The sequence below is a fragment of the Megalops cyprinoides genome, chromosome 21 (assembly GCF_013368585.1).
Source record: "Megalops cyprinoides isolate fMegCyp1 chromosome 21, fMegCyp1.pri, whole genome shotgun sequence".
In the NCBI taxonomy this organism is placed as follows: Eukaryota; Metazoa; Chordata; class Actinopteri; order Elopiformes; family Megalopidae; genus Megalops; species Megalops cyprinoides.
Window position 1 is genome coordinate 22,482,200 of NC_050603.1, and position 24,122 is coordinate 22,506,321.

At 42.1% G+C, this 24,122-nt stretch overlaps 1 protein-coding gene across 1 annotated transcript in view; it reads left to right on the forward strand.

Annotated features, from left to right (window-relative positions):
* cdk6 (cyclin-dependent kinase 6) overlaps nucleotides 1-21,158 on the forward strand; it is a 48,887-nt gene extending 27,729 nt beyond the window's left edge. The window contains exons 5-8 of the mRNA XM_036555019.1: nucleotides 7,265-7,374; nucleotides 17,944-17,994; nucleotides 18,542-18,677; nucleotides 19,267-21,158. Coding sequence (XP_036410912.1) covers nucleotides 7,265-7,374; nucleotides 17,944-17,994; nucleotides 18,542-18,677; nucleotides 19,267-19,419 — 450 coding nt within the window. The 3' untranslated portion in view covers nucleotides 19,420-21,158. The remainder of the gene's footprint in view (nucleotides 1-7,264; nucleotides 7,375-17,943; nucleotides 17,995-18,541; nucleotides 18,678-19,266) is intronic.
* Nucleotides 21,159-24,122: the final 2,964 nt, after the last annotated feature.

Genomic DNA, 24,122 nt, shown 5'->3' on the forward strand with positions numbered 1-24,122 from the left:
GATTAATTCCATAACTAAACTGAGGTAGAGGTTCATTTGTCGCTGTTTGTGGTGAAATGTTTACTCATTGTTCGATTAGTAACTCCTTCTCCTAAGTTTGTGCGTAAAGTTTCCACAGTAGTTAAGCCTTGCTATTTAACTGATTGCTACCAGGAGGAGGAACTAATTGCTGTTGCTGTTTTTCTATAAAGGGCACTGCTTCCATGTTATTGAATCCTTCCGTTTGCAGCCACTGTGTGCTGAAGGTTTACTTGCATTATAGCCTTGAGATTCATGCAGTGCCATAGGCAGTAATGAAATCCCCAAAACAGTATGTTAGCACATACACTATATGGCCAACAGTTTGTGGAGACCTGACCACCACACCCATATGAGCTTATTGGACATCCCATTCCAAAACCATGGGCATTAATATGGAGTCGCCCCCCCTGGCCCGCATTTGGCATTCTAATTCATCCCAAAGGTGGTCAGTGGGGTTGAGGTCAGGGCTCTGTGCAGGCCACTGGAGTTCCTCCACACAAAACTCGTCAAACCATGTCTTTATGGACATTGCTTTGTGCACAGGGGCACAGTCATGCTGGAACAGGAAACAGGCCTTGCCTGTTGTCACAAAGTTGGAAGCATACAATTGTCTAAAATGTCTTTGTATGCTGTAGCATTAATGTTACCTTTCACTGGAACTAAGGGGCCTAGCTCAAACCCTGAAAAACAGCCCCAGACCATTATCCCTCCTCCGCCAAACTTTACAGTAGGCACTGTGCATTCCAGTAGGTGGAGCTCTCCTGGCATCCACCAAAGCCAGATTCGTCCATCAGACCGCCAGATAGTGAAGCGTGATTCATCACTCCAGAGAACGCGTTCTGCTCCAGAGTCCAGTGGCGGCATGCCTTGCACCACTCCAGCCATCGCTTGGCATTGCACATAGTGATGTTGGGGCTTGTGTGCAGCTGCCCGGCCATGGAAACCCATTTCATGAAGCTCCCGACACACAGTTCTTGTGCTGATGTTGCAGCCAGAGACAGTTTGGAACTCTGTAGCAAGTGATTCAACAGAGGATAGGCGGTTTTTACTTGCTACGCGCTTCAGTATTCTGTAAGTTAGTGTGGTCTACCGCTTCGTGGCTGAACTGTTGTTGCTCCTAGACACTTCCATTTGACAATAATAGCACTTACAGTTGACCGGGGCAGATCTAGCAGGGCAGACTGACTTGTAGCAAAGATGGCATCCTATGACAGTGCCACGTTTAAAATCACTGAGCTCTCCAATACGACCCATTCTACTTCCAGGTTTGTCTATGGAGATTGCTTGGCTATGTGCTTGATTTTATGCACCTGTTAACAATCGGTGTGGCTGAAACACTTGCACTCAATAATTAGGAGGGGTTTCCAATAGGGATGTAACAGTACAGTGGGCCCACGGTTCGGTATGTATCACGGTTTTTGGGTCACGGTAACGGTACGGTTTTGGTATCTTTATATTTAAGAAAAAAATAAGAAAACTTTCCATTCAGAAAAATGGCAGCATGACTGACTAGTAGGGCTGCTCGATTATGGCAAAAATAATAATCACAGTTATTTTGGTCAATATTGAGATCACGATTATTTAACACGATTACTCATTGACTTTGGAAACATCATGCATTTATTGAACTTTTAACCCTTTCGCATAGTAACTTATGTTAATGCTATGTAGCGCGACTGTTAAGTTACATGGTTCGTTATGTTTTCATTAGCGTTATTAAGCTTCTCATTGTTTTCAGTTAGCATTTGCTATATTTTTTAACGTTAAATCGCTGTTCCTGCAAAGATAAAATTAGATAATTTTTTTCCAATCTAGTGTTCTAATCGCACTAGAGATGAAACGGTATGAAAATTTATACCGTTGAAAAATCTCGCGAGCGCTATCGCTGCGTGCATCTGGGAGACTTGCTAACGTTGGTTGATGCTAGGCAGTATTTAACGTGCGTTTTTTAAAGCGCGGTAATCACCCACGGTTTTAATGACAATTAAAATTTGAAACGGTAATACTAACCGTCGGGAATTTTACCGGGAACGGTTTCATCTCTATATCGCCCCGGTTTTAGCATACGCGCTAAACGGCAAATCACACCGGTGTGACCGTACACGAGAATGTTTGTTTTTAGTTTCCCCTCTCTTCTCCAGCTCTTATTTGCATATAGAGCACTGATTCTCTTACAGGCGCTGAAATTCTGACGGGCTCCAGACATGTTCTGTGGATCTGAATGTACAACGTGCATGTAGTCTGCAGCGCAATAAGCAAGTTTTGGAAATTATAGGAAAATGACAGGCATATCATATTACTGCGGTTCACGTGTGCGTATTGAACCGTAGGGGGGCGTACCGAACGGTTCGACAAAATACCGTGCACTGTTGCATCCCTAGTTTCCACATACTTTTGGCCATGCAGTGTACCTAGCTAGGCTAACTTTGTTCTTTGAATGGAGTGAAATTTTGTCTTATGTACTTTACATTCCTTAATCATATATTAACTACTACTTGATACTAGCTTAGTGTTGCCTGAACTGTTTCTTTGTTTTTTGTTTTTTTTTTTTTTCAAATGTTTGGGCTGCGATACCAGTCACTGGCTAGATGGATATCAGTATGTGGTGTTTTAAATACTGTGCAGTCTTCGAATGGTTCCTACATACAAGTTGAAAGCTGTCTTTTAGTGTAGCAGAGCAATGCTTGTTGCGGTTTCTGACCTCATATATGTACCGCTGTCACGCGCTCCCCCTTGACCTTTCCATCCTGTTCCGCCTCCTTGTTCTTCCATTGCTAAATCTTATTCTTCCTCTTCTGAAGCTCCACAGTGACGTAGTGGACAGCCTGCTGATATTAGCCAGTACCGCCTCTGGTAACCTCCTAAAGACACGTCTCCTTCAGCCATTACCTCAACCCTTCCTCTTCGTTCAGATTTCTATATTTGTGGTTCCTTTCCATTTCTGGAGTCCTAGTTCCCTTATTTACGTTTATTTTGGTCGAGTAACTTTATAATGCCTGAGATCCAGCATGTGCTTCCTCATCTTTTTAAACTGTTGAATACTGTGCATATTCCTTTTTTTAACCATAAGTATACAAATATTTTAATTCCATGTATTTTGTATTGTACTGCAATTATCTAACAAATCAATTGTGAAGTAATACCAGTGAAATAATAATTATCATAATAATATTCATAATCATCATCGTCATCATCGTTATCATCAGCATTCAGACACAAGATTATTTCAGAGATCCTACTGCAATTAGAATCAGTCATTCACTACTAAGTGGTGTTGACTGTCTTAGTGTTCGTAGTGAAAGTAATGTTCATTTTTATGAATTACTGACCTTCAGATGTAGTCTGCTGTAGGACCTTGAATGAATGATGCAATATGTGAGCGACAGCGCTCTTCTCAGAACAGACCACAGTGGTTCGATCACATGCCACCATAGACTCGCAGACTGCTTCAGCTTTTAGCTTCGAGGTGGCTTCCTCTCCATTTCCACTAAGCCAGGAAGCACCAGACAAGAAAGTGTTCACTTAGTAATTAAAGTGACACTCTAAAAATAGTCAACCACTTTGTGCGCCAGATAAGCGTGGGCGCTCTTCTTGCTAATTTGAACCGAGGGCTGAATTCTGTTAATCAGACTTCTGATAACCTGCTAATCAGACACTGATCTACGGCTATTAGAAGCTGTTTTTACACTGATTACATTTGGATTGGTGTGCAATTAAAGGTTTAGGTCTGTCTCTGAGACTGGCATTATGGCTGTGGTTTTAAATTTACACTTATGTTTGTTTGTGTGCAGATTTATTATATTTATCTTATGCTGCCTTTCAACCATAAGGTTTTTAACAAGATGAGTGGTAGTGTGGGAGCTGGGCTTGGAATCAGTATGTTGCCAATTTGATTTCCAGTTGGGGCAATGTTATAGCGGCCTTAGTGAGGGGTCTGACACAGTGAGCAGGTAATATGCAAAATGTCAGCTATGTCGGTCACCTTAGGAAAAAAACATCAGTTATGAAAGCTCTGGATAAGAGCTTCTGCCACAATAGATGCCTGAATGTGTAATCGGTAATGAATACACAATACATAATGAATACATATGCATAATAAATACATATCACCAATAAATGCTCTACAGGAATCCAGTAAGATGGGTGGCACGGTGTGTCTGCCAGTTGCTGGTATTGTATGTAACTATGGATGACATCTGTAAACTGTGGTCTAATTCCTGAAATGGTTTTTGACCATTGCATCCTTGTTCAACTTTTGCTTCACTAAGCGACAAGTGGAACAAACAGCTCCCAGCCTTGAGGAGATTATCCGGTTGGTGGCTGCCCAAATTTTTTTTGTTGTAGTGGAACCTTCATCTGAGAATCATGAAAATGGATTAAAGTGGATCTCTTAAATTGCATTCACCGTCAAGATGACTTTCACCTCTGCATTTGTGCACAGACTGCTTTAACAGTGCTTGTTGTCCTCTTGACTAATGGATAGCTTGTGATTGTCTTATTGATATTGTTTGACATTGTTTAAAAAGTCTCATCTGCAGGTGTGCACAGCTGAAGATCTTTTTCCTGAAAGTTATGGGGACCAACAACACAGAGCACTTTTGAAATTAGCTCTAGAGTACCAGGGGAGTGCAGCTCAAATATCATGATTACAAAGCGATTGCGTCTTAAAGGCAGGTGCTGATTAGTGAAACCTGCCAGCTCTCCATTGTCCAGCTGTAATTTCCACTTCTAATGTGAAAAGCATGCAAGACCTTGCAGAATAGTTTCAAGAAAGAGTCCATTGTTTGCTTATGTAACGGACTGATCAGGCAAGATTAATGTCTGGATGGTTTGAATCACAATGCTGCAGACAGAGTGAAGAACACCAAACACTGGTAAAAATCACATGACCCCTAACCATGTTCTTACATAGGTATGCAAAGGTTTGTCTGCAAAGTGTAACTACACTGTTAATAATGCTGCTTTCCTGGGTAGTTTCCTACAGTCCCTATCAGATGACAGTGGAGGCCATCAGAGATGTTTTGGTTTTGATGCAGGCCAGGCTATGCTCATTGCTTGTGTCTGGGTGTTCAGTATTTCAGAGCCAATGTGTGGCATCTCCCATATAAATATATGAAATCAAGACAAGTTTGCTTTCAGATCAAACTCAGAAGTGTGGCCTTTTTTTCTCACTCTCTGCAAGCCTGGCTGTCTGCGGTCTTTCCCCATGTATAATTTTCCAGTGTGAAAACGACTACTGAATCAGACCGGGGGCTTTTTTGGAAAGCTGTCGAAAAACTACAGTGCAGGATTCACAAACTGCCGCACAGATCGAGCGTGGCACGGGCTGGCTTGGGCCGCCCAGCAGCAGAATGGCGCCGGGGTACTGATTCTCAGTCTCACCACTTTGACGTGTGGCACCCAGAACGTCGCGGCGCACAGCACAAGAATGCCAGCAGGGATAGGAGTGAAAAGGAGGAGTGCCTTTTAGGAATTTGGTGTCCTTTGAAAATGAGGGGGACGCAGACTGTGATGGCCCAGGCCGGGAATTCTTGTTGTTCTTGTGGGTCCGGTTGTCAGAAGCCACACAGGTGGTCCAAGGCTAATGAAAAAGGGTGTAAGCAGGAAGAACCCTCAATCATTTGATTCACCTCCTCCAACCCCTTGTGGTAAAACATCTTTACTTCTCCTCAGACAGACAGTCAGAAGAGAAAAATGGCTCTAATTTGGAGGAAAAAAAAAAAACAATTTCTCAGCGAAGCACAGAAATATCCGATCGAGATACACCTTCTCCTCTCTCAGCAGTGCGGTGGCCTTGTGACCTCGCATAGTAGGTGATGCTGTACCCTCAGTCACAACAAGGGGAATGTAATTAGCGAGCTGGTCACAGTTGTATGCTCGTCAGATGGATTGCCTGGATTAATTGGGCATGCGCTAGGCCTGAGTGGAATAGCCTCGCTGGCATTGTATTGGAAGCTGCTTGTGATCTCTGCATACCAGAGCAGCAGCAAGGCCACCTGTTCTGCCAGGTATGACTTCATGCCTTATGTAACCCCTACAGGGCGCAACATTTGTCTTTTGTGATCTCATCGCTCACGGTTTGCTGCTGCTGATCTGCTATTAAACTGCCCTTCTGGCATGTTTTTGCCTTTGGATGTCTTGAACCTTGTCATCAGATAGCAGTACTTGACAGTTAACATAGGCAATAACTGGCTAGCCAATAACGGTGTAGGTCCATGACTATATGAAGAAAAAGTTTATGGCTAGCAGATCACTATACTGCACGCTCACTACAGATATAAACAGTAACTAGACAGTGAGAATTACAACATGTTTGCGCTGGCAAGCTAACCAACAATCATAAAGCAAACAGTATTGGTTGAAGTACTGGTTAAAGCAATAATGCAACTAGCTAATCACCACTCTGGATAAAAACTCATAGTTGGCTGCATAGCTAAATACATGTAAACTTGGCCATCATAAAGTTTATCGTAAGTCCTTTTTTGAAAAGGAAAAACTCTGAATAATCCTTTCCTGATGACTTATTTCATTAAAAAAAAAAAAACTTCTTTTAAAAAGCATATAAACTCATAAGACCCATAAGAGATAGTGCTGGGTCCAAAAGAAAAAAAATAACATTTAATCACAGCTGTGATTGTAGTTATCACCTATGATACCTTCCTCATCCATGTGTCTCTGCTGTTTTTGCCAGCATAACAAATGGAGATTTTTTACATGTTTTCCTTGGCCACAGCCTCTTCACCCTGCCATATTTGTAGTCTCACACATGTACATGAATCTCTGGCGTTATCAGTGGTGGTCTACCTCTCCCAGCTGTACCACAGAGAACTGAAACAGGTCAAAGTTCAGGAAAAGTAGACCATGATCCTTTAGAGGCATAGAGTCATAAGATAACAGACTCGAATGATACATTTAACATTACCTGTAACAAGACATCCCTATAACATTTAAGATGTGCAAGACTGTGTTTTTCACACAGTTATGCAGCCATCCAGCTGAGCCGGGGGAATGTCATCAGTTTCCAAGGTTTTGTTGCATTGTCACATTATCTGTTTTAGCGGACACCCTTATCAGCTTACCTGTCATCCATTTCCACAGCTGGAGATTTACTGAGGCAATTCGAGTCAAGTCCCCAGCTTAAGGTTACAAGAGCAATGACCTCTGCTCTTTACCAGCACACCACACTGCTTTTTCCTCGACTGGCAGGGATGCTCTCTCAGTACTGCATGTTCACCCTGTACAGGTCGTCACGTTGTGGTACCGAGCCCCAGAGGTGCTGCTGCAGTCGAGCTACGCCACACCGGTCGACCTGTGGAGCGTGGGGTGCATATTCGCCGAGATGTTCAGGAGAAGGTAGGACCCAGGGGAGCGCCCTTTTTCCCCCCAAATCACAGCACAGGGGTTGCTCTTACTTTCAGTATTTGTCTTTGTTCAGCAAATAAATGAATGGAGAAGGAGTCAAAAGCAATGTCCTGTATTATCCAGAGGTACCAAGATGATGAGGTAGCGGCACAGTACATTCATTTGTCCACATTACTGGGTATGGCGTTAAAGGAGATAATGTTCATGTGTCATATGTAAAGTGCAAAACAGACATGTCAAGATTTACATCATGTTATTCAATTTCCACATTAGCTTTGACCGCTTCCAGTGCAGTCGTTTGAGCACGCTGAGTTTTGAAAAGAAGCTGTAATGGACCTTTTGGCACCTGAGAGGCTTACTTCCTAGTTTTTTCTTTTTGTTTTGTTTTTTTTTTCTGTCAGTTGGGTTGTTAAACCGTTAATGAAATTCAGTTACAGTCCGTGTGGTTGCCAAGTTTTGAGAATTCACTTTCTGATAGTTTTTTTTTTCTGCTTGTGGTTTAACGTACTTCACATACACTACAGAGGGAGTGGGGAGGGGGAGGGCATTCATAAAACCACCCAAAATTAAGAAAACTTAATCTTACAGTCTTGCAGCACAAAAGGCTGTTTTTCCCTGCCCTGTAATTTCTCTCCGGCCGTTGTGTGCGCATTTTGCGTGTGTCTGCGTGTTGCTTGCCTAATGCTTCCAAATTAACATGAGAAAGAGGGGCATTTCAATGCCGTTTGTTGCCCGGCAGATAAAAGTTCATTCATGGGAGAGGAACGATGCCAAGTGGGCAAGCTCCCTGTAATTTGTGTTTCCTTCCCCTGATAAGACACATGGCCCTCTCTGTGCAGCGGTCGGACGCGGGCGGGCAGCCCAGGAGGCCGAGCGGGCAGTTACCCGTGTCATGTATCACACCGACACATGCGTATTTTCATATCCATTTTATCGCTTTAGCAAACGGCAAGTGCCGTCACCCCACGGCACTCAGAAACACATCTGTCACAAAGAGGAAGGCTGCTGACTGGTTGTGACTCATTACATATATTTGTCGAAGGTGTCGCTTTTTTTTGCCTGGCATAAGGACGTGTTTAAGTGTGGTCTGTTGTAGAGATAAACACAGGTGAGTTTGTAATACACCATGCTTTTTATCTGCATGAGTGAGCAGAGTTCTACAGTTTGATTGGTTCCAGCAACAGGTGGTGTTTTCCTGTTTTACCTGGTCCTGGACATAGCTATTCCCAAGGCTGAAGGGTTGGTTTAGTGGGATTGGTTTGTGCACTGAAAGCCTATCTGTAAGAAATATTAGGGAGCATGTCAATTTATTTCACCAAAAATATATATATCGAGAGAGATACTCAGGTCAAGATAATCCACAAAATGGCGACATTACCAGTTCACTAAAAGAGCAGGGCTCTTAGCAAGGCTGTACTGATAGCAGTTTTGTAATAGCATCACCCTGCCAGATAGGCATAACCACTACAACATGATATATAATATTATATTGTACTTCATTGTATGTCTCAATTACACTGTTATTGTATAAACAGACAGTCGAGTACAAACTTGTCTTTTGACGAACTGCTAACTGCGTGCACCTGTGCTGAGTGTCCCGAGATGTATTTCCATTGAAATTAGTTTTTGTGATATTGTGAATGAAGTGGGTGCTTTCGGTCAGCCTACAGTAACCTGAATGATCAACCACCTTTCCATCCACGGTACTTCGGCAGGTATGTCTTGCAGGATGAGTCAACTTTGTGACACAAAACCGTGAAATGTGTGGTGTGAAAGTGAGTCTATACACACACACACATATACACACACATACACACACACACACACACACACACAATATTAGACAAATTCAGACTTTCATAAGTTCATTAAGTCAGGACTGTGGTAAAGATCCAACACGGTGATTCATGTCACATTATTAGTAAACCAAAAAATCAGATGTTTGTTTTTCTTATAATTTTTCCATTAATGTAACAAAAACATACTTTTATTGGTGATCTTCATCACGTAAAAAATACCTGGCCAAGCCAGACCTGGTCTTGAAGACATCATAATGGATGCTTCCCTTTTTTCATTGCTAGCAATTTAACACACACTGTTAGCAAATGAAAAGATGCTAAGCCAATGACCTCTGAATAAATTTGTGTTGAACAGCAGTGTTTTCACCCTGTAGGTAGGTGTCTTATACATTTTAAATTCTGCTTCCACAACTTAGGTCTGCATTTCCCTCTCCTGGGTATGTATCCACAATGTTCTATGGCTACATACCTAAGTACAAGTCTGGGCCATACATGTGATGAGTGGCTGCGTTTACTTCAGGTCTGTATTAGTACGCACTCACATGGTGTTAGTACAGACAAATACGCAAAGATCTGTAAGGCTGTTTGGCCGCTGCTTCCCAAGATGACCACCAGATGGCCTCAATACAGGAAGTGTCTTCCATGTTTCATTTAGTTAATGTCCCCCACCTGTGTTAATTAGTTTTATCCCTGTTGTCTGTTATTTAGGTCCTGCCCTTGGTCCATGTATTTGTTCAGTCTTAAGTTGACATGCTGGTTGTTTGTGTTGCCTTCTCTCAAGTCCTCAGTAAAGAAAACGTTATTTTCTTTTAACCAAGTGTCTTTAAGTAAATTTAATAATGTGTACCTAATTGTGGTGGCAGTGTTCAGTTTATGTTATCTTGTTTTTACACTGTCTGCCGTCATGCTTCTTCAGCCTTGTTAGTTTTAAAAACCAAATCTGCATCAGCAACCATATTTGATACTCGATCTGAGCAGGAGTGACTTAAACCGGCTCGTATGCCACAGTGAGCATGTGTAATGCCATGGTAAGGCAGATTTGATCCAATGAAAAGGTGAGCTTCAAAGCCTAAGCAATGTCACTCATCACTGCCGCCCGTTTCCTCAGACGAGTTCGAGCACGTTCTGACAGACCTCTAAAACGAGTCCGGCTGGCCTGAGCTCTTCCGGCCTTCCACTTCCATCCGCACAAGGGGGCATCAGTCCCACACAAGACCTCCCTCAGTGTGTTTGAATGGGAGCAGTAACATTACATCACACTCAGGAAGGGCCTGGCATGAAAGAGAGGTGTTCTGGGAAGACTCTGCCTCATTCTAGTAATTGCCAACCTAGGTTGCTACCGAGGTGCAGCGTGCATTTGATTATTTGAGGGCACAGGCATTTGGGAAAAAGATCTGGGATACTTAGATGTGACATCTGCATTTCACATGATGCACTGGGGGTGCGCCTCAGCCACGGAGGAGAGAGGCAGTGGCACGAGCAGGCTTTTGCACATCCCCACCATTCACTACAGAGATACTGCGTTTGCAAACCCAGCTCACGGTCAACTCGCGGTCACGTCTGTCGTTCATTTGATGAGATGACAGGCCTAGTCACCAGTCCGGGTCACACTTCATTCCAACCCATTATAAACAAAGTGTAAAGTCTGCAGTTAACCACATTTCCCGAATAGTGCCGCCACAGATGTGTTTGTAACATTGAATCGCTCCCCTTGTCTCTCTGTTGTCCAAAGTAAAGACTGCATCTGCTATCCTGACTGCTTTATACTGATGCATTTCCAGTAAAAGACTACAGCATATGCACATGTATCAAGATAAACATTACAGCATGCAAATGAAATGTCATTAAGAGTCTGACATGCTAACAATAATTATCTCAATCAGAAGCAGTGCCACTTGGATGTACCAAAGACTACATTTAGTCTTTGTGGTGGTGTGTTTTGTTTTACTTCAGTTCAATTCCATCATATTTGTAATGGAATAAGAGTGCTTTTCTGCCAATGTCAGTTTTGGGAAGACATTTTTAACAAGTTGCTGTGAATACTTTTGGGACCTTGGATTTCTTTTCCAGTGCCAGGTTCTGTCCAGGAGGTACAGTAGAGGACAGAGTGAGGAATTATGGATTATGGAAAGAGGCAAAACATGAGGCAGTGGCCTGGAGCATAGTTCTTTTTTTCCTAAAATGTACACTGGCGAGTTAAATCAAACCACGTTTCACATGAAATTTGTTTGATATGAGAATGATTTTTATTTCAGTCCTTTGGTTCAGCACTGTTTTCTTTTTAATTTTATTTGTATTAGGTTTGTCAGTGCATTCTATTTTTTAACATGCCAACGTGATTTTTGTTGTCATAACTTCCATTATGCTCAGAGTACCTCCTCATATTGGAAAATAATCAAAACAGCTTCATAGATCGCCTTACATATTCCCCATGTGCTTTTAAAGGGTGACTGTCATGCAGGCGTGCTGGTATAATGCATTTAGTTTCCACATGGCATTCATGTACATTTTTATATTTTTAAATTTTTGATTGCACTAACTAGTACACTTACAGTGTAAATCCGGATGTCACATGATGTCACGCCAGTTCACTTGAATTGTTTGAAGTCTCCCATTGACCTGTGAAATCACCAAACAAAGGAACATAACTGACAACTCCCTCAAATATTTGGGTTTTGATAACAGTCATACATCAAAAATGTACAATACTGTACTGATGATTTATGCGATGAAATGGCTTAGTAGGAACACAACGGGACAGAAAAAAGTTCCATTAATTTCAACATCAAAGGTGTACACACATGATTTCATTGGCTCAGTAAAAGTTCTTGCGCTCAATGATTTAACTTCTTGTTGGGCCGTTGCAAGTATTAAACATCATTCAATGCATTTGATGAATTAACCTTTAGGGTTGAAATTTCACATTGTAAAACATTAGTGTTTTCTGAAAGGAATCTTTCCAGAATCTTTCATCATTATGAAAAAATAGAATGTGTTGAAAGTTACCCTAATCAAGAAAATTAACTTTAAATGTCAGGTTTTATGGTAAGGAGTCCCCTTTAAAATCAGTAACAGCTATAAATATCCCTACATAAATAAAATGAGAGTAAACCAGCCAAAAATGTTTTTGTTACATTAGGATGAAGTCTTCAGATACTTGTTGTACTTTCAAATTCAAAAAGTGGAGAATGTTGTTACTATCTCCTGGAAAATAATATGAAGCAGTATGAAGATGTTTTTTGTTATGTTATGTTACTATGATGGATGTTATTCTCAAGTGTTTATAACTAAAATTATGTGTGTGGAAGAAATAAAATAAATGAAATCCATGTTTTGAAGAGTATTTTGGCATTGTATGCTGCAAACGAAGGCATAGTTTTGGTAAAGATAAATTACTATAATGAAGTAAAAACATAGTTGTACATTCGGTCAGCTGAGAGAGTAATGAAGACTGAGCCGCACTGAGTTATTATAATGGTAATGGTTTTGAAACTACAGCATCCAAGTACCTCTTCTGTGGTGTTTGCTGGCACTGGTAAAAATTGCAACAACTGTGTGAGCAAGTCCTATTTGCACAGTGATGGCTATTTGGTATCTCATTGCTACAGACTCCTCTGTCACCAGCAGGCATTTTTAGGGTGCAGTTTTGCCACCCCTCAGTTAAGCACCAAGATGGAGCTGTACACAGTGTCACTCCTAATTGTGTGTAACTGCCCATGAGGAGCTCTTGTGGAAATTTACAGGAAGCAAAATTCACATGGCCACGGGATTCCTCAATTTCCATAGTTCCAGTAGGCCTCGGCGATGTGGCTTCCGTGACATGTTTGTATTTCGAGCTTGGTCTGGGAATCGGCTCCACTCGGAGTACGCATGTAAATGAGTGTAAGTGTGTTCTTCGCTACGTGCAGCAGTTTGGGAAAATCATTTGTAAATGACACAAAGGGCTGTGGCGGAGCACCTCGAGGTCTGAGAGTAACGGCACGTCGACCGTTGATGCGGTGAGCTGCAAAGCCGCCCTGCTACGGGTCTGGCCCCCCGCCAATCCAACCTGAAAGCGGACGGGAGGGCCTTTGATTTCTGTAAATTGCACCTACTTTTTCTGCTGCAGGTGATTAAGATAACATTTTTGTTTTTTCTTTTAAAGAACACCTGTTAGGGATTAAGTGCTTCCCAGACATAGCATCTCTCAGTATCAGGGTGAAAGCTCTGTCTTGACATACAAAGGAGGAGGTAGATTCTAACTGTCAATACCCTTAATTCAAGATTGTGGCCTACGAAAGGACGACAGAAGAAGCGCTCCTCTTCCTTATCTCAGAAAATCAAACCCAGTAAAGCTATCGCACTGAAAAGACACTTCAAGCCATCACTGTTTGCAGTGCAGAGTTAAATGAATTGCATTTGAAGATCTGCAGTGTGCGTGTGTGGATGCATTGACATAGCCTGTTGTGCTATTCATTTTACGTGTGAGTTTCTAACTGCAGGTAAAAGGGTTTTTAACGTCTTCTGTGCTTTCTGATCTCCAAAATGTGCTTAAACAGAGTAGACCACAAACTCAGCCTGCAACATAGCCTTGAGATTCCAAAGGTCTCCTGAGTTTTGTGCGCAACTGTTCCTCGTCTGCAAATTGCACAAGGAAACGCACCTAGCAGTTTCTGAGTGTTTGGTCTGCGGTCACCGGTGGTGTGATTAATACATCTGTAGACTGTGTTCCACTCTGTCCCCTTTATAGAGGGAGACCATACATGGAACCACATTTGTGTTTTTCTGAGAAAATAATGAAAGATTTTTTATTGATGAAATATAACGAATTACTGGAAACGAATGGGGCGGAAATCTCATTGATCTGTACAGTGAATAAAATTGACGAAAAAGTGCTATTGACATCGCTGTAATCAAAAGGTCAGACGCGTGCTACGCCGGCGGGATCGCCATGTTAAATGAGTGGTATTTACTGGTGTTTACTTTCTCACAGTTTTTTTCCCCGAGGCGCTCACGGGTGTTATTTCCTTGGAAGACGTCGCTCGCCGCCGAATTCCGGAGGTGGTGCCCCTGGAATGCAGGATGTAAACGCCGCCGCTAACAAAGCGTGACTCGGGTCGCATGTCCGAGGCTGAGTCCCGCTCAACCTGCCAGCTGCTCCGGCGCAGCGCGCTCATTGTCGCGGAGATCCGTGGTGCAGCGCGGGGTCACGCAGCCCCGAACAGTCGCATTCCAAAAAGAATGTAAACCTCGTTTGAAGCTCCCAATTAATTCCGAGGAGAGCGGCTCCGAGGGGGAAAAAAATCCTGCCAAAGATTTTCAGGCATACTTGTTTTGGCATGACATTGCTTAGGGTTATTTTAACAAAGAACTGGTTTTGCTAATCCTTCAGATGAAAAATTGCTTGCTATTATCGTTCTCTTTAAATCTTTATTTTGCAGCTCTTATAGAGATATCAATGCTGAGAAGATGTTTTGTGAAGAGAGCAGGAAGATCAAAATAGCTAAAGGAAGAGTTAAGCTGCGAGAGAACATGTGTTTAACTCATGCTGTTCTCTGAGTTTCAGACCGTTCCAGTGCTGTCTTGTGCTGTAAAAACTTAAGAGCTGAACAAAAATGAACTCTGGAACTCTTTAAGTATTCATCATAATAATCACAATTGTCAATAGTGCTGCATTACTGCTTACTTAGTAATTTATTATTTTATTTTGGCTGTTTGGCAGAAGCCTTCATTCAAGGGAAGTAGTATAGCTCACATTTATTTGCATGACATTCACAATTAAGCTTTTTAAAGAGTACAATAGCAGGTAACAATAGCAATGCCCCACACAGCGGGGAAGCAAAGCTGCAACCTCTCGGTTATAAGGTCATTTCCTAAACCACTAAGCCACACTGCTGCCCGCTAGCATCTGAGGACTTTAAAAAAAAGATTGACAGTGGTGTTAGCATGCTCCCTAACTTTGACGCTTCATTATCAAGGAACCGCAGAATTTCAACAACTATTGTTTCCTTTTCACGAGACAATGGGAATACTGCTGCCAGGTCCACATTGGGAATGACTGCGGCAGAATACATTAATAAATAGGAGTGCTATACCCTGCTGCAGTTGGAAAAGGAGTCTCGTGGTGGTCACATCCACTTTTGGGTATCTTGCCGCAGATGTGACACCTAGTGGCAGCTGTTGGCTTTTGACATTAAAGAAGATGGCAGCACGTGTGGGTGATGGGTATTGGTCGGTGAAGTTAACCCACGAGACAACACTGAGGAGGACTCCTGCCACATTTCCAGCATGTCAAACTGGATTCCTTTTTCTTATACATTTCCATAGAATGACCAAACACTTTAATTCCTCCAATATGGCACATGGAATGTGTACTCTTTTTATCACAAACAGAAAGCAGACTACAAACATAACATGGTAAATGTTTATGGCGGCATCCCTGACACAGGCTAGAACAGATGACCTGTCTGAACCACCAGCAGCATTGATCGGGCTTGTTGCATTGCACGCCAAGGGGCCTTCACTTCTCTCAGGACTGGTACATATATCACGGGTTGTGAGTGAATGTACTGGGAGCGAGTGGAACACACATTGGAAATGGACTGCTGGAGAATCAGTGGGGTTGGGCTGATGCAGCACACGCATTTGAAAGCGGGGAATCATACTGCGTTGAGCGGGCAGCAAGGTCAGATCCATGCAGAGCCGCCCAGTGCACAGTCATGAAGCACATGACCTGACTGCAGGACACGAAGTGGGCTTCTGCAGCAGTGTGGTGTAGTGGTAAGGCACAGGGCCTGAAACCCAAAGGTTGCCTGTTGGATTCCCAGGTGGACTGCCGTTGTACCTTTGGGCAGAGTACTGAACCTAGATCATAACTGTAAAAATCCAACTGTATAACTGGATTACACGTGAAGCATTGTAAGATACGTACATTGCCATAGATAAGAGCATCTGCTTATCAAATTTCATGTCATTTGAATGAAATCTATCAAGCTGTGCAGCTATTTCTTTCCGCTTACCCCACTTCCATATTTATCATGATAGGGGTCTAGAGAATTATTAAATATATTGTACCTTCATGAGCATCAGCAGGTTTGCGTCAAACTTTTAGTTAGCTCAGTTGCAGAAAAAGCTTAGATTTCAAGAGGAATCCTTGCAAACATCATTAAAGCACTAAAATGATCTAACTCAGGGCCGAAATCATATAAAGAGCATGAGGCCTCTGGTAGTCATTATTTGTCATTGATTTTGTATGATATTTTATATGATGTTAGGCTATGATTTTAGCCCTGAAATCCTGTTTCAGGTTTGTAACTTGGATGGTGTCATGTGCCAGGTTCTACACGCGATAGTAACTGGTTTTGCAGTTGCGTTATGAGCTGAGAGCTCTTGTTTTTGCCAAATCCCATTTGCCACTGGGTTTCTATGAGCAGCAAGGGACCGCCAACAGCCAATTGAAAAATAAACACTCAATAACACCAACAAACAACAACAAACACATTGTCCAGTCGCCTGACTTCAAACACCTGTGTTGCCATGTCAGGTTCACTTGTGGTATGCTCACTTGCGATTTTCAAGAATCATAATGTGTGTACTAGGCTGTTGCCAGCTAAATGCTAAGCAGTTTACAGTAGCACAGAAATTATTACGTGAACCTCCTTTTTGACCACGCTATTTTTTCTTGCATTATGATCTCTGATGTGAAGTGCAACTAAGCTGACATATAAGTAAAATACATGTTTGTCACATGGTCATATTAGTCATTTTAATATAATAATATTGGTAATATTACAAGTAGTGAGAAGCATGGCTTTGTGTTAGTTTGTAAATACTTCATTTTGTCTGTCTAAAAAACTTCATTTTGTCTGTCTAAAAAATGCCTTATTTGGTTCTTCAAATCTTTTGCAAGAAAACAGGCAAATGTCACCCATGACAAAATGAAACAGGATATTAAACACTGCATGTGGGACTGTGGAAGCTGGTTAAAGCTGTTACTTCTCTGTTAAATGTGTGCGGCTTTAACACTGTATATCATATGGAGGGGACAACTGTGACCTCAATTAAACTCCATTCTAAGCATATGTGAGATGGACGCCCCATTGTGTGTGCTTTGTACGAGTGCACCATCCTGTGAGCTTCCATAAAGCCTCTTAATGCTGCCACCAGAGCGCTGTGCTTGCTCTTCCAATAGAAAGATTATTATTATATATGCTTAATTGCCCCCACAACCATATGTCACTCCATGGCAAACAGTCACAGGATTTTCCAAAACAATCGACAGAGACAGCAATTAAAAATACAGTTACGGATAGATGCCCCTCGAGTGGATCACCAGCTTGTGTGGCTCTGTTGTTCTGTAAAACTCTTATTTTAAGGTTTTTTTTTTTTTTGGAACAGTCTGAAGTGGAAAAATTTGGTCTCCCATCAGTTTATGCATGGTTTCTCTGTCTGTTCCTCTCAAAATCCTCCTTTTACATGCATTTTGTCTCCGCTTCAAGCAGAGTTTTAAGTTCCTGACCGCTTTTGCTTCAGAGACAGCTACTTTGTAAATTTTTGTTTGGTTGTTTTAAACAATGAACAGAGGTGCCCTCTGAAATACAGAATTGAGTTGTGGGTTTAAAGCTGATGCTCATTATCACCATTTGGAGGAAAAAAAGGTGCATTTGCACTAACAAATGCTACAGTAATGGGTGATTGCATAACATTGGACACCCCTGTTTTATTAATGCACACCCTACCCAGTTGAATCACGTTGACCGTTTTTCCATCTTTTCATTCTCAGGCCACTCTTTCGAGGAAATTCTGATGTTGACCAACTGGGGAAGATTTTCGAGTGAGTGCTGCATTTCACATCCCCAACTTCTGTAAACTACCATTTTCCTCTCTAATTACTAACTTCCTACTCAATAACACTCTAAAAAAAGATGCATTTCATCCACATTCTGAATGGAAATTGAAAAATGATAAAAACATTTATAATATTCATAATTGTTATAATTTTGTGCAGAGCTCAGAGCTAAATGAGATGTCACTGTATTTAAAGGTTTTAATGTTCATATTATGCCATTTTAATAAGTTAATGTGGTACAATAATATGGTATCCTAGGTAAAAAAATACTTCTAGTAGTACTTATACTGGTAATGTAACAAAAATAAGTTTAGGTAAATAGTAATCATAATTTATTATGAAGTGCGCATGAACTAATAGAACTAGCAGGATTTGACAGAAACCAGACAGTCCAATAGACAGTGAATTCTGCTGCCTACCAACAGTCATTTTGTAGGAACTCTGTCAGGCATGTACGTAGCAGGGGTGGTGAAGGTGTGTGTGGGTGTGTGACCGTCGGTAGAGTGGTGCTGACAGGGTCTCGCATTCGCAGTGTCGTCGGGGTCCCCAGCGAGGACGACTGGCCCCAGGAGGTGGCCCTCCCGCACAGCGCCTTCGCCCCCAGGCCCCCGCAGCCCATCAGAGACGTGGTGCCCGACATGGACGAGCTGGGGACCTCGCTTCTGCTGGTGAGTCCCCTCTGTGCCCCATCCGAGGCCGATCCTCTCTTGCTGCCTCTAACTCTGTAATAACAGGGGACATAATCATTTTTACCCAATGTATTCGCTTCAGCGGTGACCTTATCAGGGCCATCTTGCGCTCCACGTATCCTCACAAATCCATTTGTAACATGTTTATTACTCTTTTTTGAATATATTGATTGGAGCAGTTCAGTCTTGCTCAAGGGCTCAACCTTAATGCAGGATTTGAACCTGCCACCTGGTTAAGAGCTAATTGCCTTTACTGTAACAGCACACTGATGCTCATTACAACACTTGTGACAAGTCGTGTAAAAAGAAAATACTACAGTATATCAAAGCTTCACAGCCCTCATTGAGAGTGATTGCGTCTGCCTGGCGCTTGACCACCCGACTCAACAGAGCACCATCTTGGCTAAACCAGTTTAGCTTTTCTCTCTGGTGCTGAGAGCATTGGTGGTTTTAAAAGGACTGGCAAACCTGTTGGGCCACAGACCTAGAGCTGAGTAGCCCTGATGTATGACAAGTAACTAGAGACATGTTTGTAGTTAACCTTTTCTGTTTTTTTTCCTCCCCACAGCAATTTCTGTCTTTCAATCCTGCCAAGAGGATATCTGCTTGTGCGGCGCTGTGCCATCCATACTTTCAGAGTCTGGAGGGTAACAATAAGGCAGTGCACCAACAACAGCTCCCCAGTAACCAGTCCTCCATCGAGGAGAGAGCGGCCTGCTGAAGCCCCAGGCTCATTGGACTGGTGGGAGATTGGCCACTGTTTTTTTTATTTGCAAAAGAGGTGCGATGGAAGTCTTCCACAACAATGAATGCTGCTTTGAGGATACCTTTCTCAAGAGATAAGAGCAATTCTTTTTTCCAGTCTTTTGCCCTCAGATTTTTTCTGTTTTTTTTTTTTTTTTTTTTGCGGAAACAATGCAAAGACGCAAAGATGGCCACGGCTTACAAGTCCCACCTGGGAAATCCCTGGAGAACCAGACCGCTGCTTACCTGCTGCCTTTCTGAGGGAGATGCTCTGCGCCCAGCAACACATGCGCACACAAGCACACACACACACACACACCTCTCTCACTGCCAGGTCCTCATCTTTAGGGATTTTACCTTTCCAGCTGCTTCAGAGATCTTACACACACCTGCGCCTGCACACACATGGACACACACGCACAAACACACACACATAAATACACAGTCACACCTCTCACTGCCAGATCCCTCTCTGTACCTCTGTAAGGACTTCACCTGTCCAGCTGCTTCAACAGCCCCAACATATTACACACACACACACACACACACACACACACACACACACACACCTGTTCAACGGATCTTCACCCCAACGAGCGCACGAGCGCGGTGGTTTCCCATACTCCCTCACCTTTCAAACTCACGTCTGTTTGCGGGCACGCCTTCCATGCGGGGGGGGCCCAAACCTCGCCTCCTAGAGCAAGGCGCCAAGGAGAATGGTCAAACTGGTCGCCACTGCCACCTGGTGGCAGGCGAGTGTCACTCCAGGCCCAAAATTGCTTCCTCCCCCCCTCCGATAGCCCGCCTTCTGGATGTCTTCCTCTCGTCATTTCAGATGCAGGACTCACCCATTTCAAGGCAATCAGAGGCTCAGAATGTCCTTAAGTTACATCTATGGGCAGTCCTGCGCAGCATTATCAAGCTGTCATCGTACGTTTCCAGCACACAGCTTTGCAACTGTGCTTCGGAAAGGTTTTCAATACACTGGGTTTAGATCTTGGAGTGAATGAAATAAAATTAAACTATACATATACATTTACATAACATAATAATTGTAACTTTTGTTTTGCAGATTATATTGTCTGATGTTTGTAGTTTTGTCTAAATTCATCTGATAGAATTGTACGAGGCCAAGTACTGCCACATCTCTGTGGGAACACCCACTTAACTGCCAAAAACATCATCAGCCAGTTACATTAGTGGACTTTTTGTAACAAGAGGATGAAGAATTTTAAAAAAGTTGACAAAAAGGTTTCACAAAGCGACATGTAGGTAGGGCTCTGGGTGAATTTGTGTGGCAGTAGGTGATTTGTAATGGTGGTGATTAGCATGCCGTACATGTGAACTATGAAGGGAACGGGTTTAATTCTGGTAGTGTTAGCTCAAGTAAGTGAATTGTTGAGATTGGTGGGAGGGCATATGTATGGGCTGAAAGGTCAGTGGAGGTGTTGTTTTGTTCATAGGTTTGTCAATATTAAGCAATCTGCACATCCATGGACTGGATTTCAGAACATAGGATTACAGTACGTCAACATGCTGGCTCTACAAAAATCAGAGTGTACAGTTAAAACATAGAAGCTATGAATAGTGTGGTCTAACAAATATTTGTAAAAGCCTGTGAACTGTCCTTTTTGCAAATTACAAATGTACAGCTGTTTCACATTAGAAATGCATCCAATTCTCAGTAGCGTTTGTCGTGGTCCAGTTCTACCTTCTACCAACAATTCAATTTTATACAAAAATTACACTAAATTAAATTTTTAAAGCATAAACGGTGGTTATATTTCACAGCAGTCGTGAGCACTAGCATGCCAGTGTTTGATCTGAATGGATGTTTCGGTGAAGAGCGAGCCATTCGAGATCAGAAGCAGGTGGAGATAGACAGAAGGTTGTAGCAGCTGGCGGTGACGGCGTGCAGCTGGCAAGGACTTTGCTTGTGTCACAGGGGACGAGCAACAGTAACTCAAGCTAGCCAGAAGTGTGGCGGAGGCCCTTGGCGGCTAAGTCCTCGAGTGGCCGCTTTTGTCGCAGGCAGTGAGCACAATCCAAAGACAAGAGCAGGGAATACTAAACGTAAGATTTCAATGTGGATGAGGATGAGTGGGGCACAAGTTAACAGAGAAAAGGGATTCACAAAGGGTTTCGCGAAACAGAGAGGGTGAGGGCGGGGGAGTCGCTATAGGGATGCAACTAAAGTTCACGCAAATAGAACCGGTTCCGTATTGTTCAACTCAGGATCAGTTTAGCTACTAGAAGACAGACCATAACAGAAGAGTCATTCTGACACTATTTGCACATTCATTTTAGTGAAGTATGCTCAATAACAGGTTTCAGGTTCCTTGTTGTTAGGATGTGAACTCTTAGCAACAACATACATGCATGTGATATTTATGGATACAGTGGCTACCATGTTTAATAACTTTACTATTTCAGCTAAACAAACTATACACAAATGCCAAATAGGTGCAAAGTGGTGTAGGTTTTTTTATTTACAGATATTTAGCTCGTGAGTAAGAAAGGAAGAAAGGATTAAAGTATCAGCTCAGTATCAGGGCACTTGAACAGCTTAATGTATTCCATAATAATGCACAATCCATATTTAATGAATAATGTACTCTCTTTTAATAATAGTGAGATTCTGCCTACTCAAGCAACTCTTTGGACGCTCAAAGAATGCTCAGCTCAGTTTTCTTTAACTTGAGTAACATATGCAAATGTTTCATTTAGCTATTCAGTTTCTGCTCTCCGGGATTTGTAATATTACTGCTGCAGATGCAACAACAGTTTAATACTTTATATTAATGTACTTGCCTAAGCTCACAGTAGCATCCTGCCATCTCGGTGCTGAGCAGAGATTGGGTGTTTTTTTTCCCTCAGCATGCTTCTTAGTAACTCAAGTAACACTTGAAGTAATTACTGTACGTTTTTAAGTTCTGGTAGGTTTTAAGTGACCAGTGGGTGCCTCAGCCCACACAAAGCTCAGGCCAAATTTGCATGGCTGATTTACATATCAGGTGGTACCATTCCCTTTCTTGTCCTGTCAGATAGCAGGGGACAGGTGTCTCACAACAGAACATGGATACATAGAAACCTGGGTTGTCTTCTGGGGGCTTTTTTTTGCCTCTGATCGGATCTTATGAACTCGGTCCTCTTGACCACGAGATATGTTTAGGCTGCAACATCACAGCCCTGGACACTTTTTTCTCATTTTTTGGTTTGCCCTATAAGTGTGACATGGTCACAGCAAACTCTGTCAATGATTCAATTTCTGCTGAATACAGTATTAAAAGGTAAAAAGTAAAAAAAAGCTTATTTAAGTGTTCAACTACTATTTATTGAACATAGAGGAGGAGCAAGCGTTTGACTTTATGAACACTTTCATATTTATCATTAGTATGAATTGATGATGTTAAGTGGTAGAACAGGGTTACTCAACTCTGGTCCTGAAGATCTATAACCCGGGGGCTCTCCAGTTCTCTTTAAATAACTAACTGAACTTTCACAATCTGTGAGCGGGGAATCTAAATTATTTTGTTCAAGGTGGTAATTAGCTTTATGTTAATGGTGTGGCCCTCCAGGACCAGAGTTGAGCAGTAAGATGGAATGTCATTCTTTTAAAGCTTATAAGATATATTCCGGTTAAGGGGCCATTCTGTGGATATTGGCCTATGTCAATCACTTGTCCACTTCAGTCAAAGCATACTCACTGTGGTATTATAGAGAAATAGTACAAACGTCACCATATGCCGCTGCAGTGGTTAACATGTCTGTTTCTGGACACATTCTTAACCTTACTTCTGTATGGTATTATTTATCTAGGGAACATACTATTGTTTTGTTGTTCTAGTTCTTCTGACTGATGTCAAAAGCAGCACAAAACAATAACAATTCATTTTTATGTCAGATTTTCTATCACTCAAATAAAATGTGTACTGCTTCTTTTGTTTTCTCAGCACCTCATGTTGTTATGATTTTTTAAGCTTGAAACAAAGCATTTATTTTATTACAACCGTATTCCTTAACAGGCTGTAGCACACTGATGTTGTCTCCAGATTCAGTCTAACTGCAGTGCGCATTGTCTGTGCATTTAGAACAACAATCAGGCACCACATTATTCTGCTAAGGAAAACGCTTTGTTAAATTTGGAGACCATGAAACTTGTGGCGTTTTGTGAGCAAAAGTAACACTCTCTCAAACGTAAGGATGATTTGCAGTGCAGTTAGACTGAATCCTGGCCTTGTGCTTACATTGCAGTTTTGTTTTGTTTTTGTATTATGATTGACATCCCCATTCCATTTATAGGATATTGGCACTTTGGTTTTTTGAATTTAGCGTTTATTCGCAAAGAAATCTCCCGTGATACCAGCATCAGTCTCCTTCCTAGAGTTATTTCAATGATTCTCTTATTTACTGTTGTATCTGAGTTATTTATTGACTTGAGGATGACTTCTCTTTGTTTTATTAGTATCACCTGCTTTTCTTACAAATGAGATATTAGCCATCTGATGTCAGCAAACGTGAATTATTTTTCATTCTCAAAAGTGCTGTGCAGTGATTTTCGTGATACTGTCGATGATGTCACTGTTCCAAGAATAAGCCTTAACTTGAAAAGTAATGGTTTGTGGACAAAAAAATGCATTTTTTAGCACTCCATACCCCGCTAGAAACTGGTTCTTTATT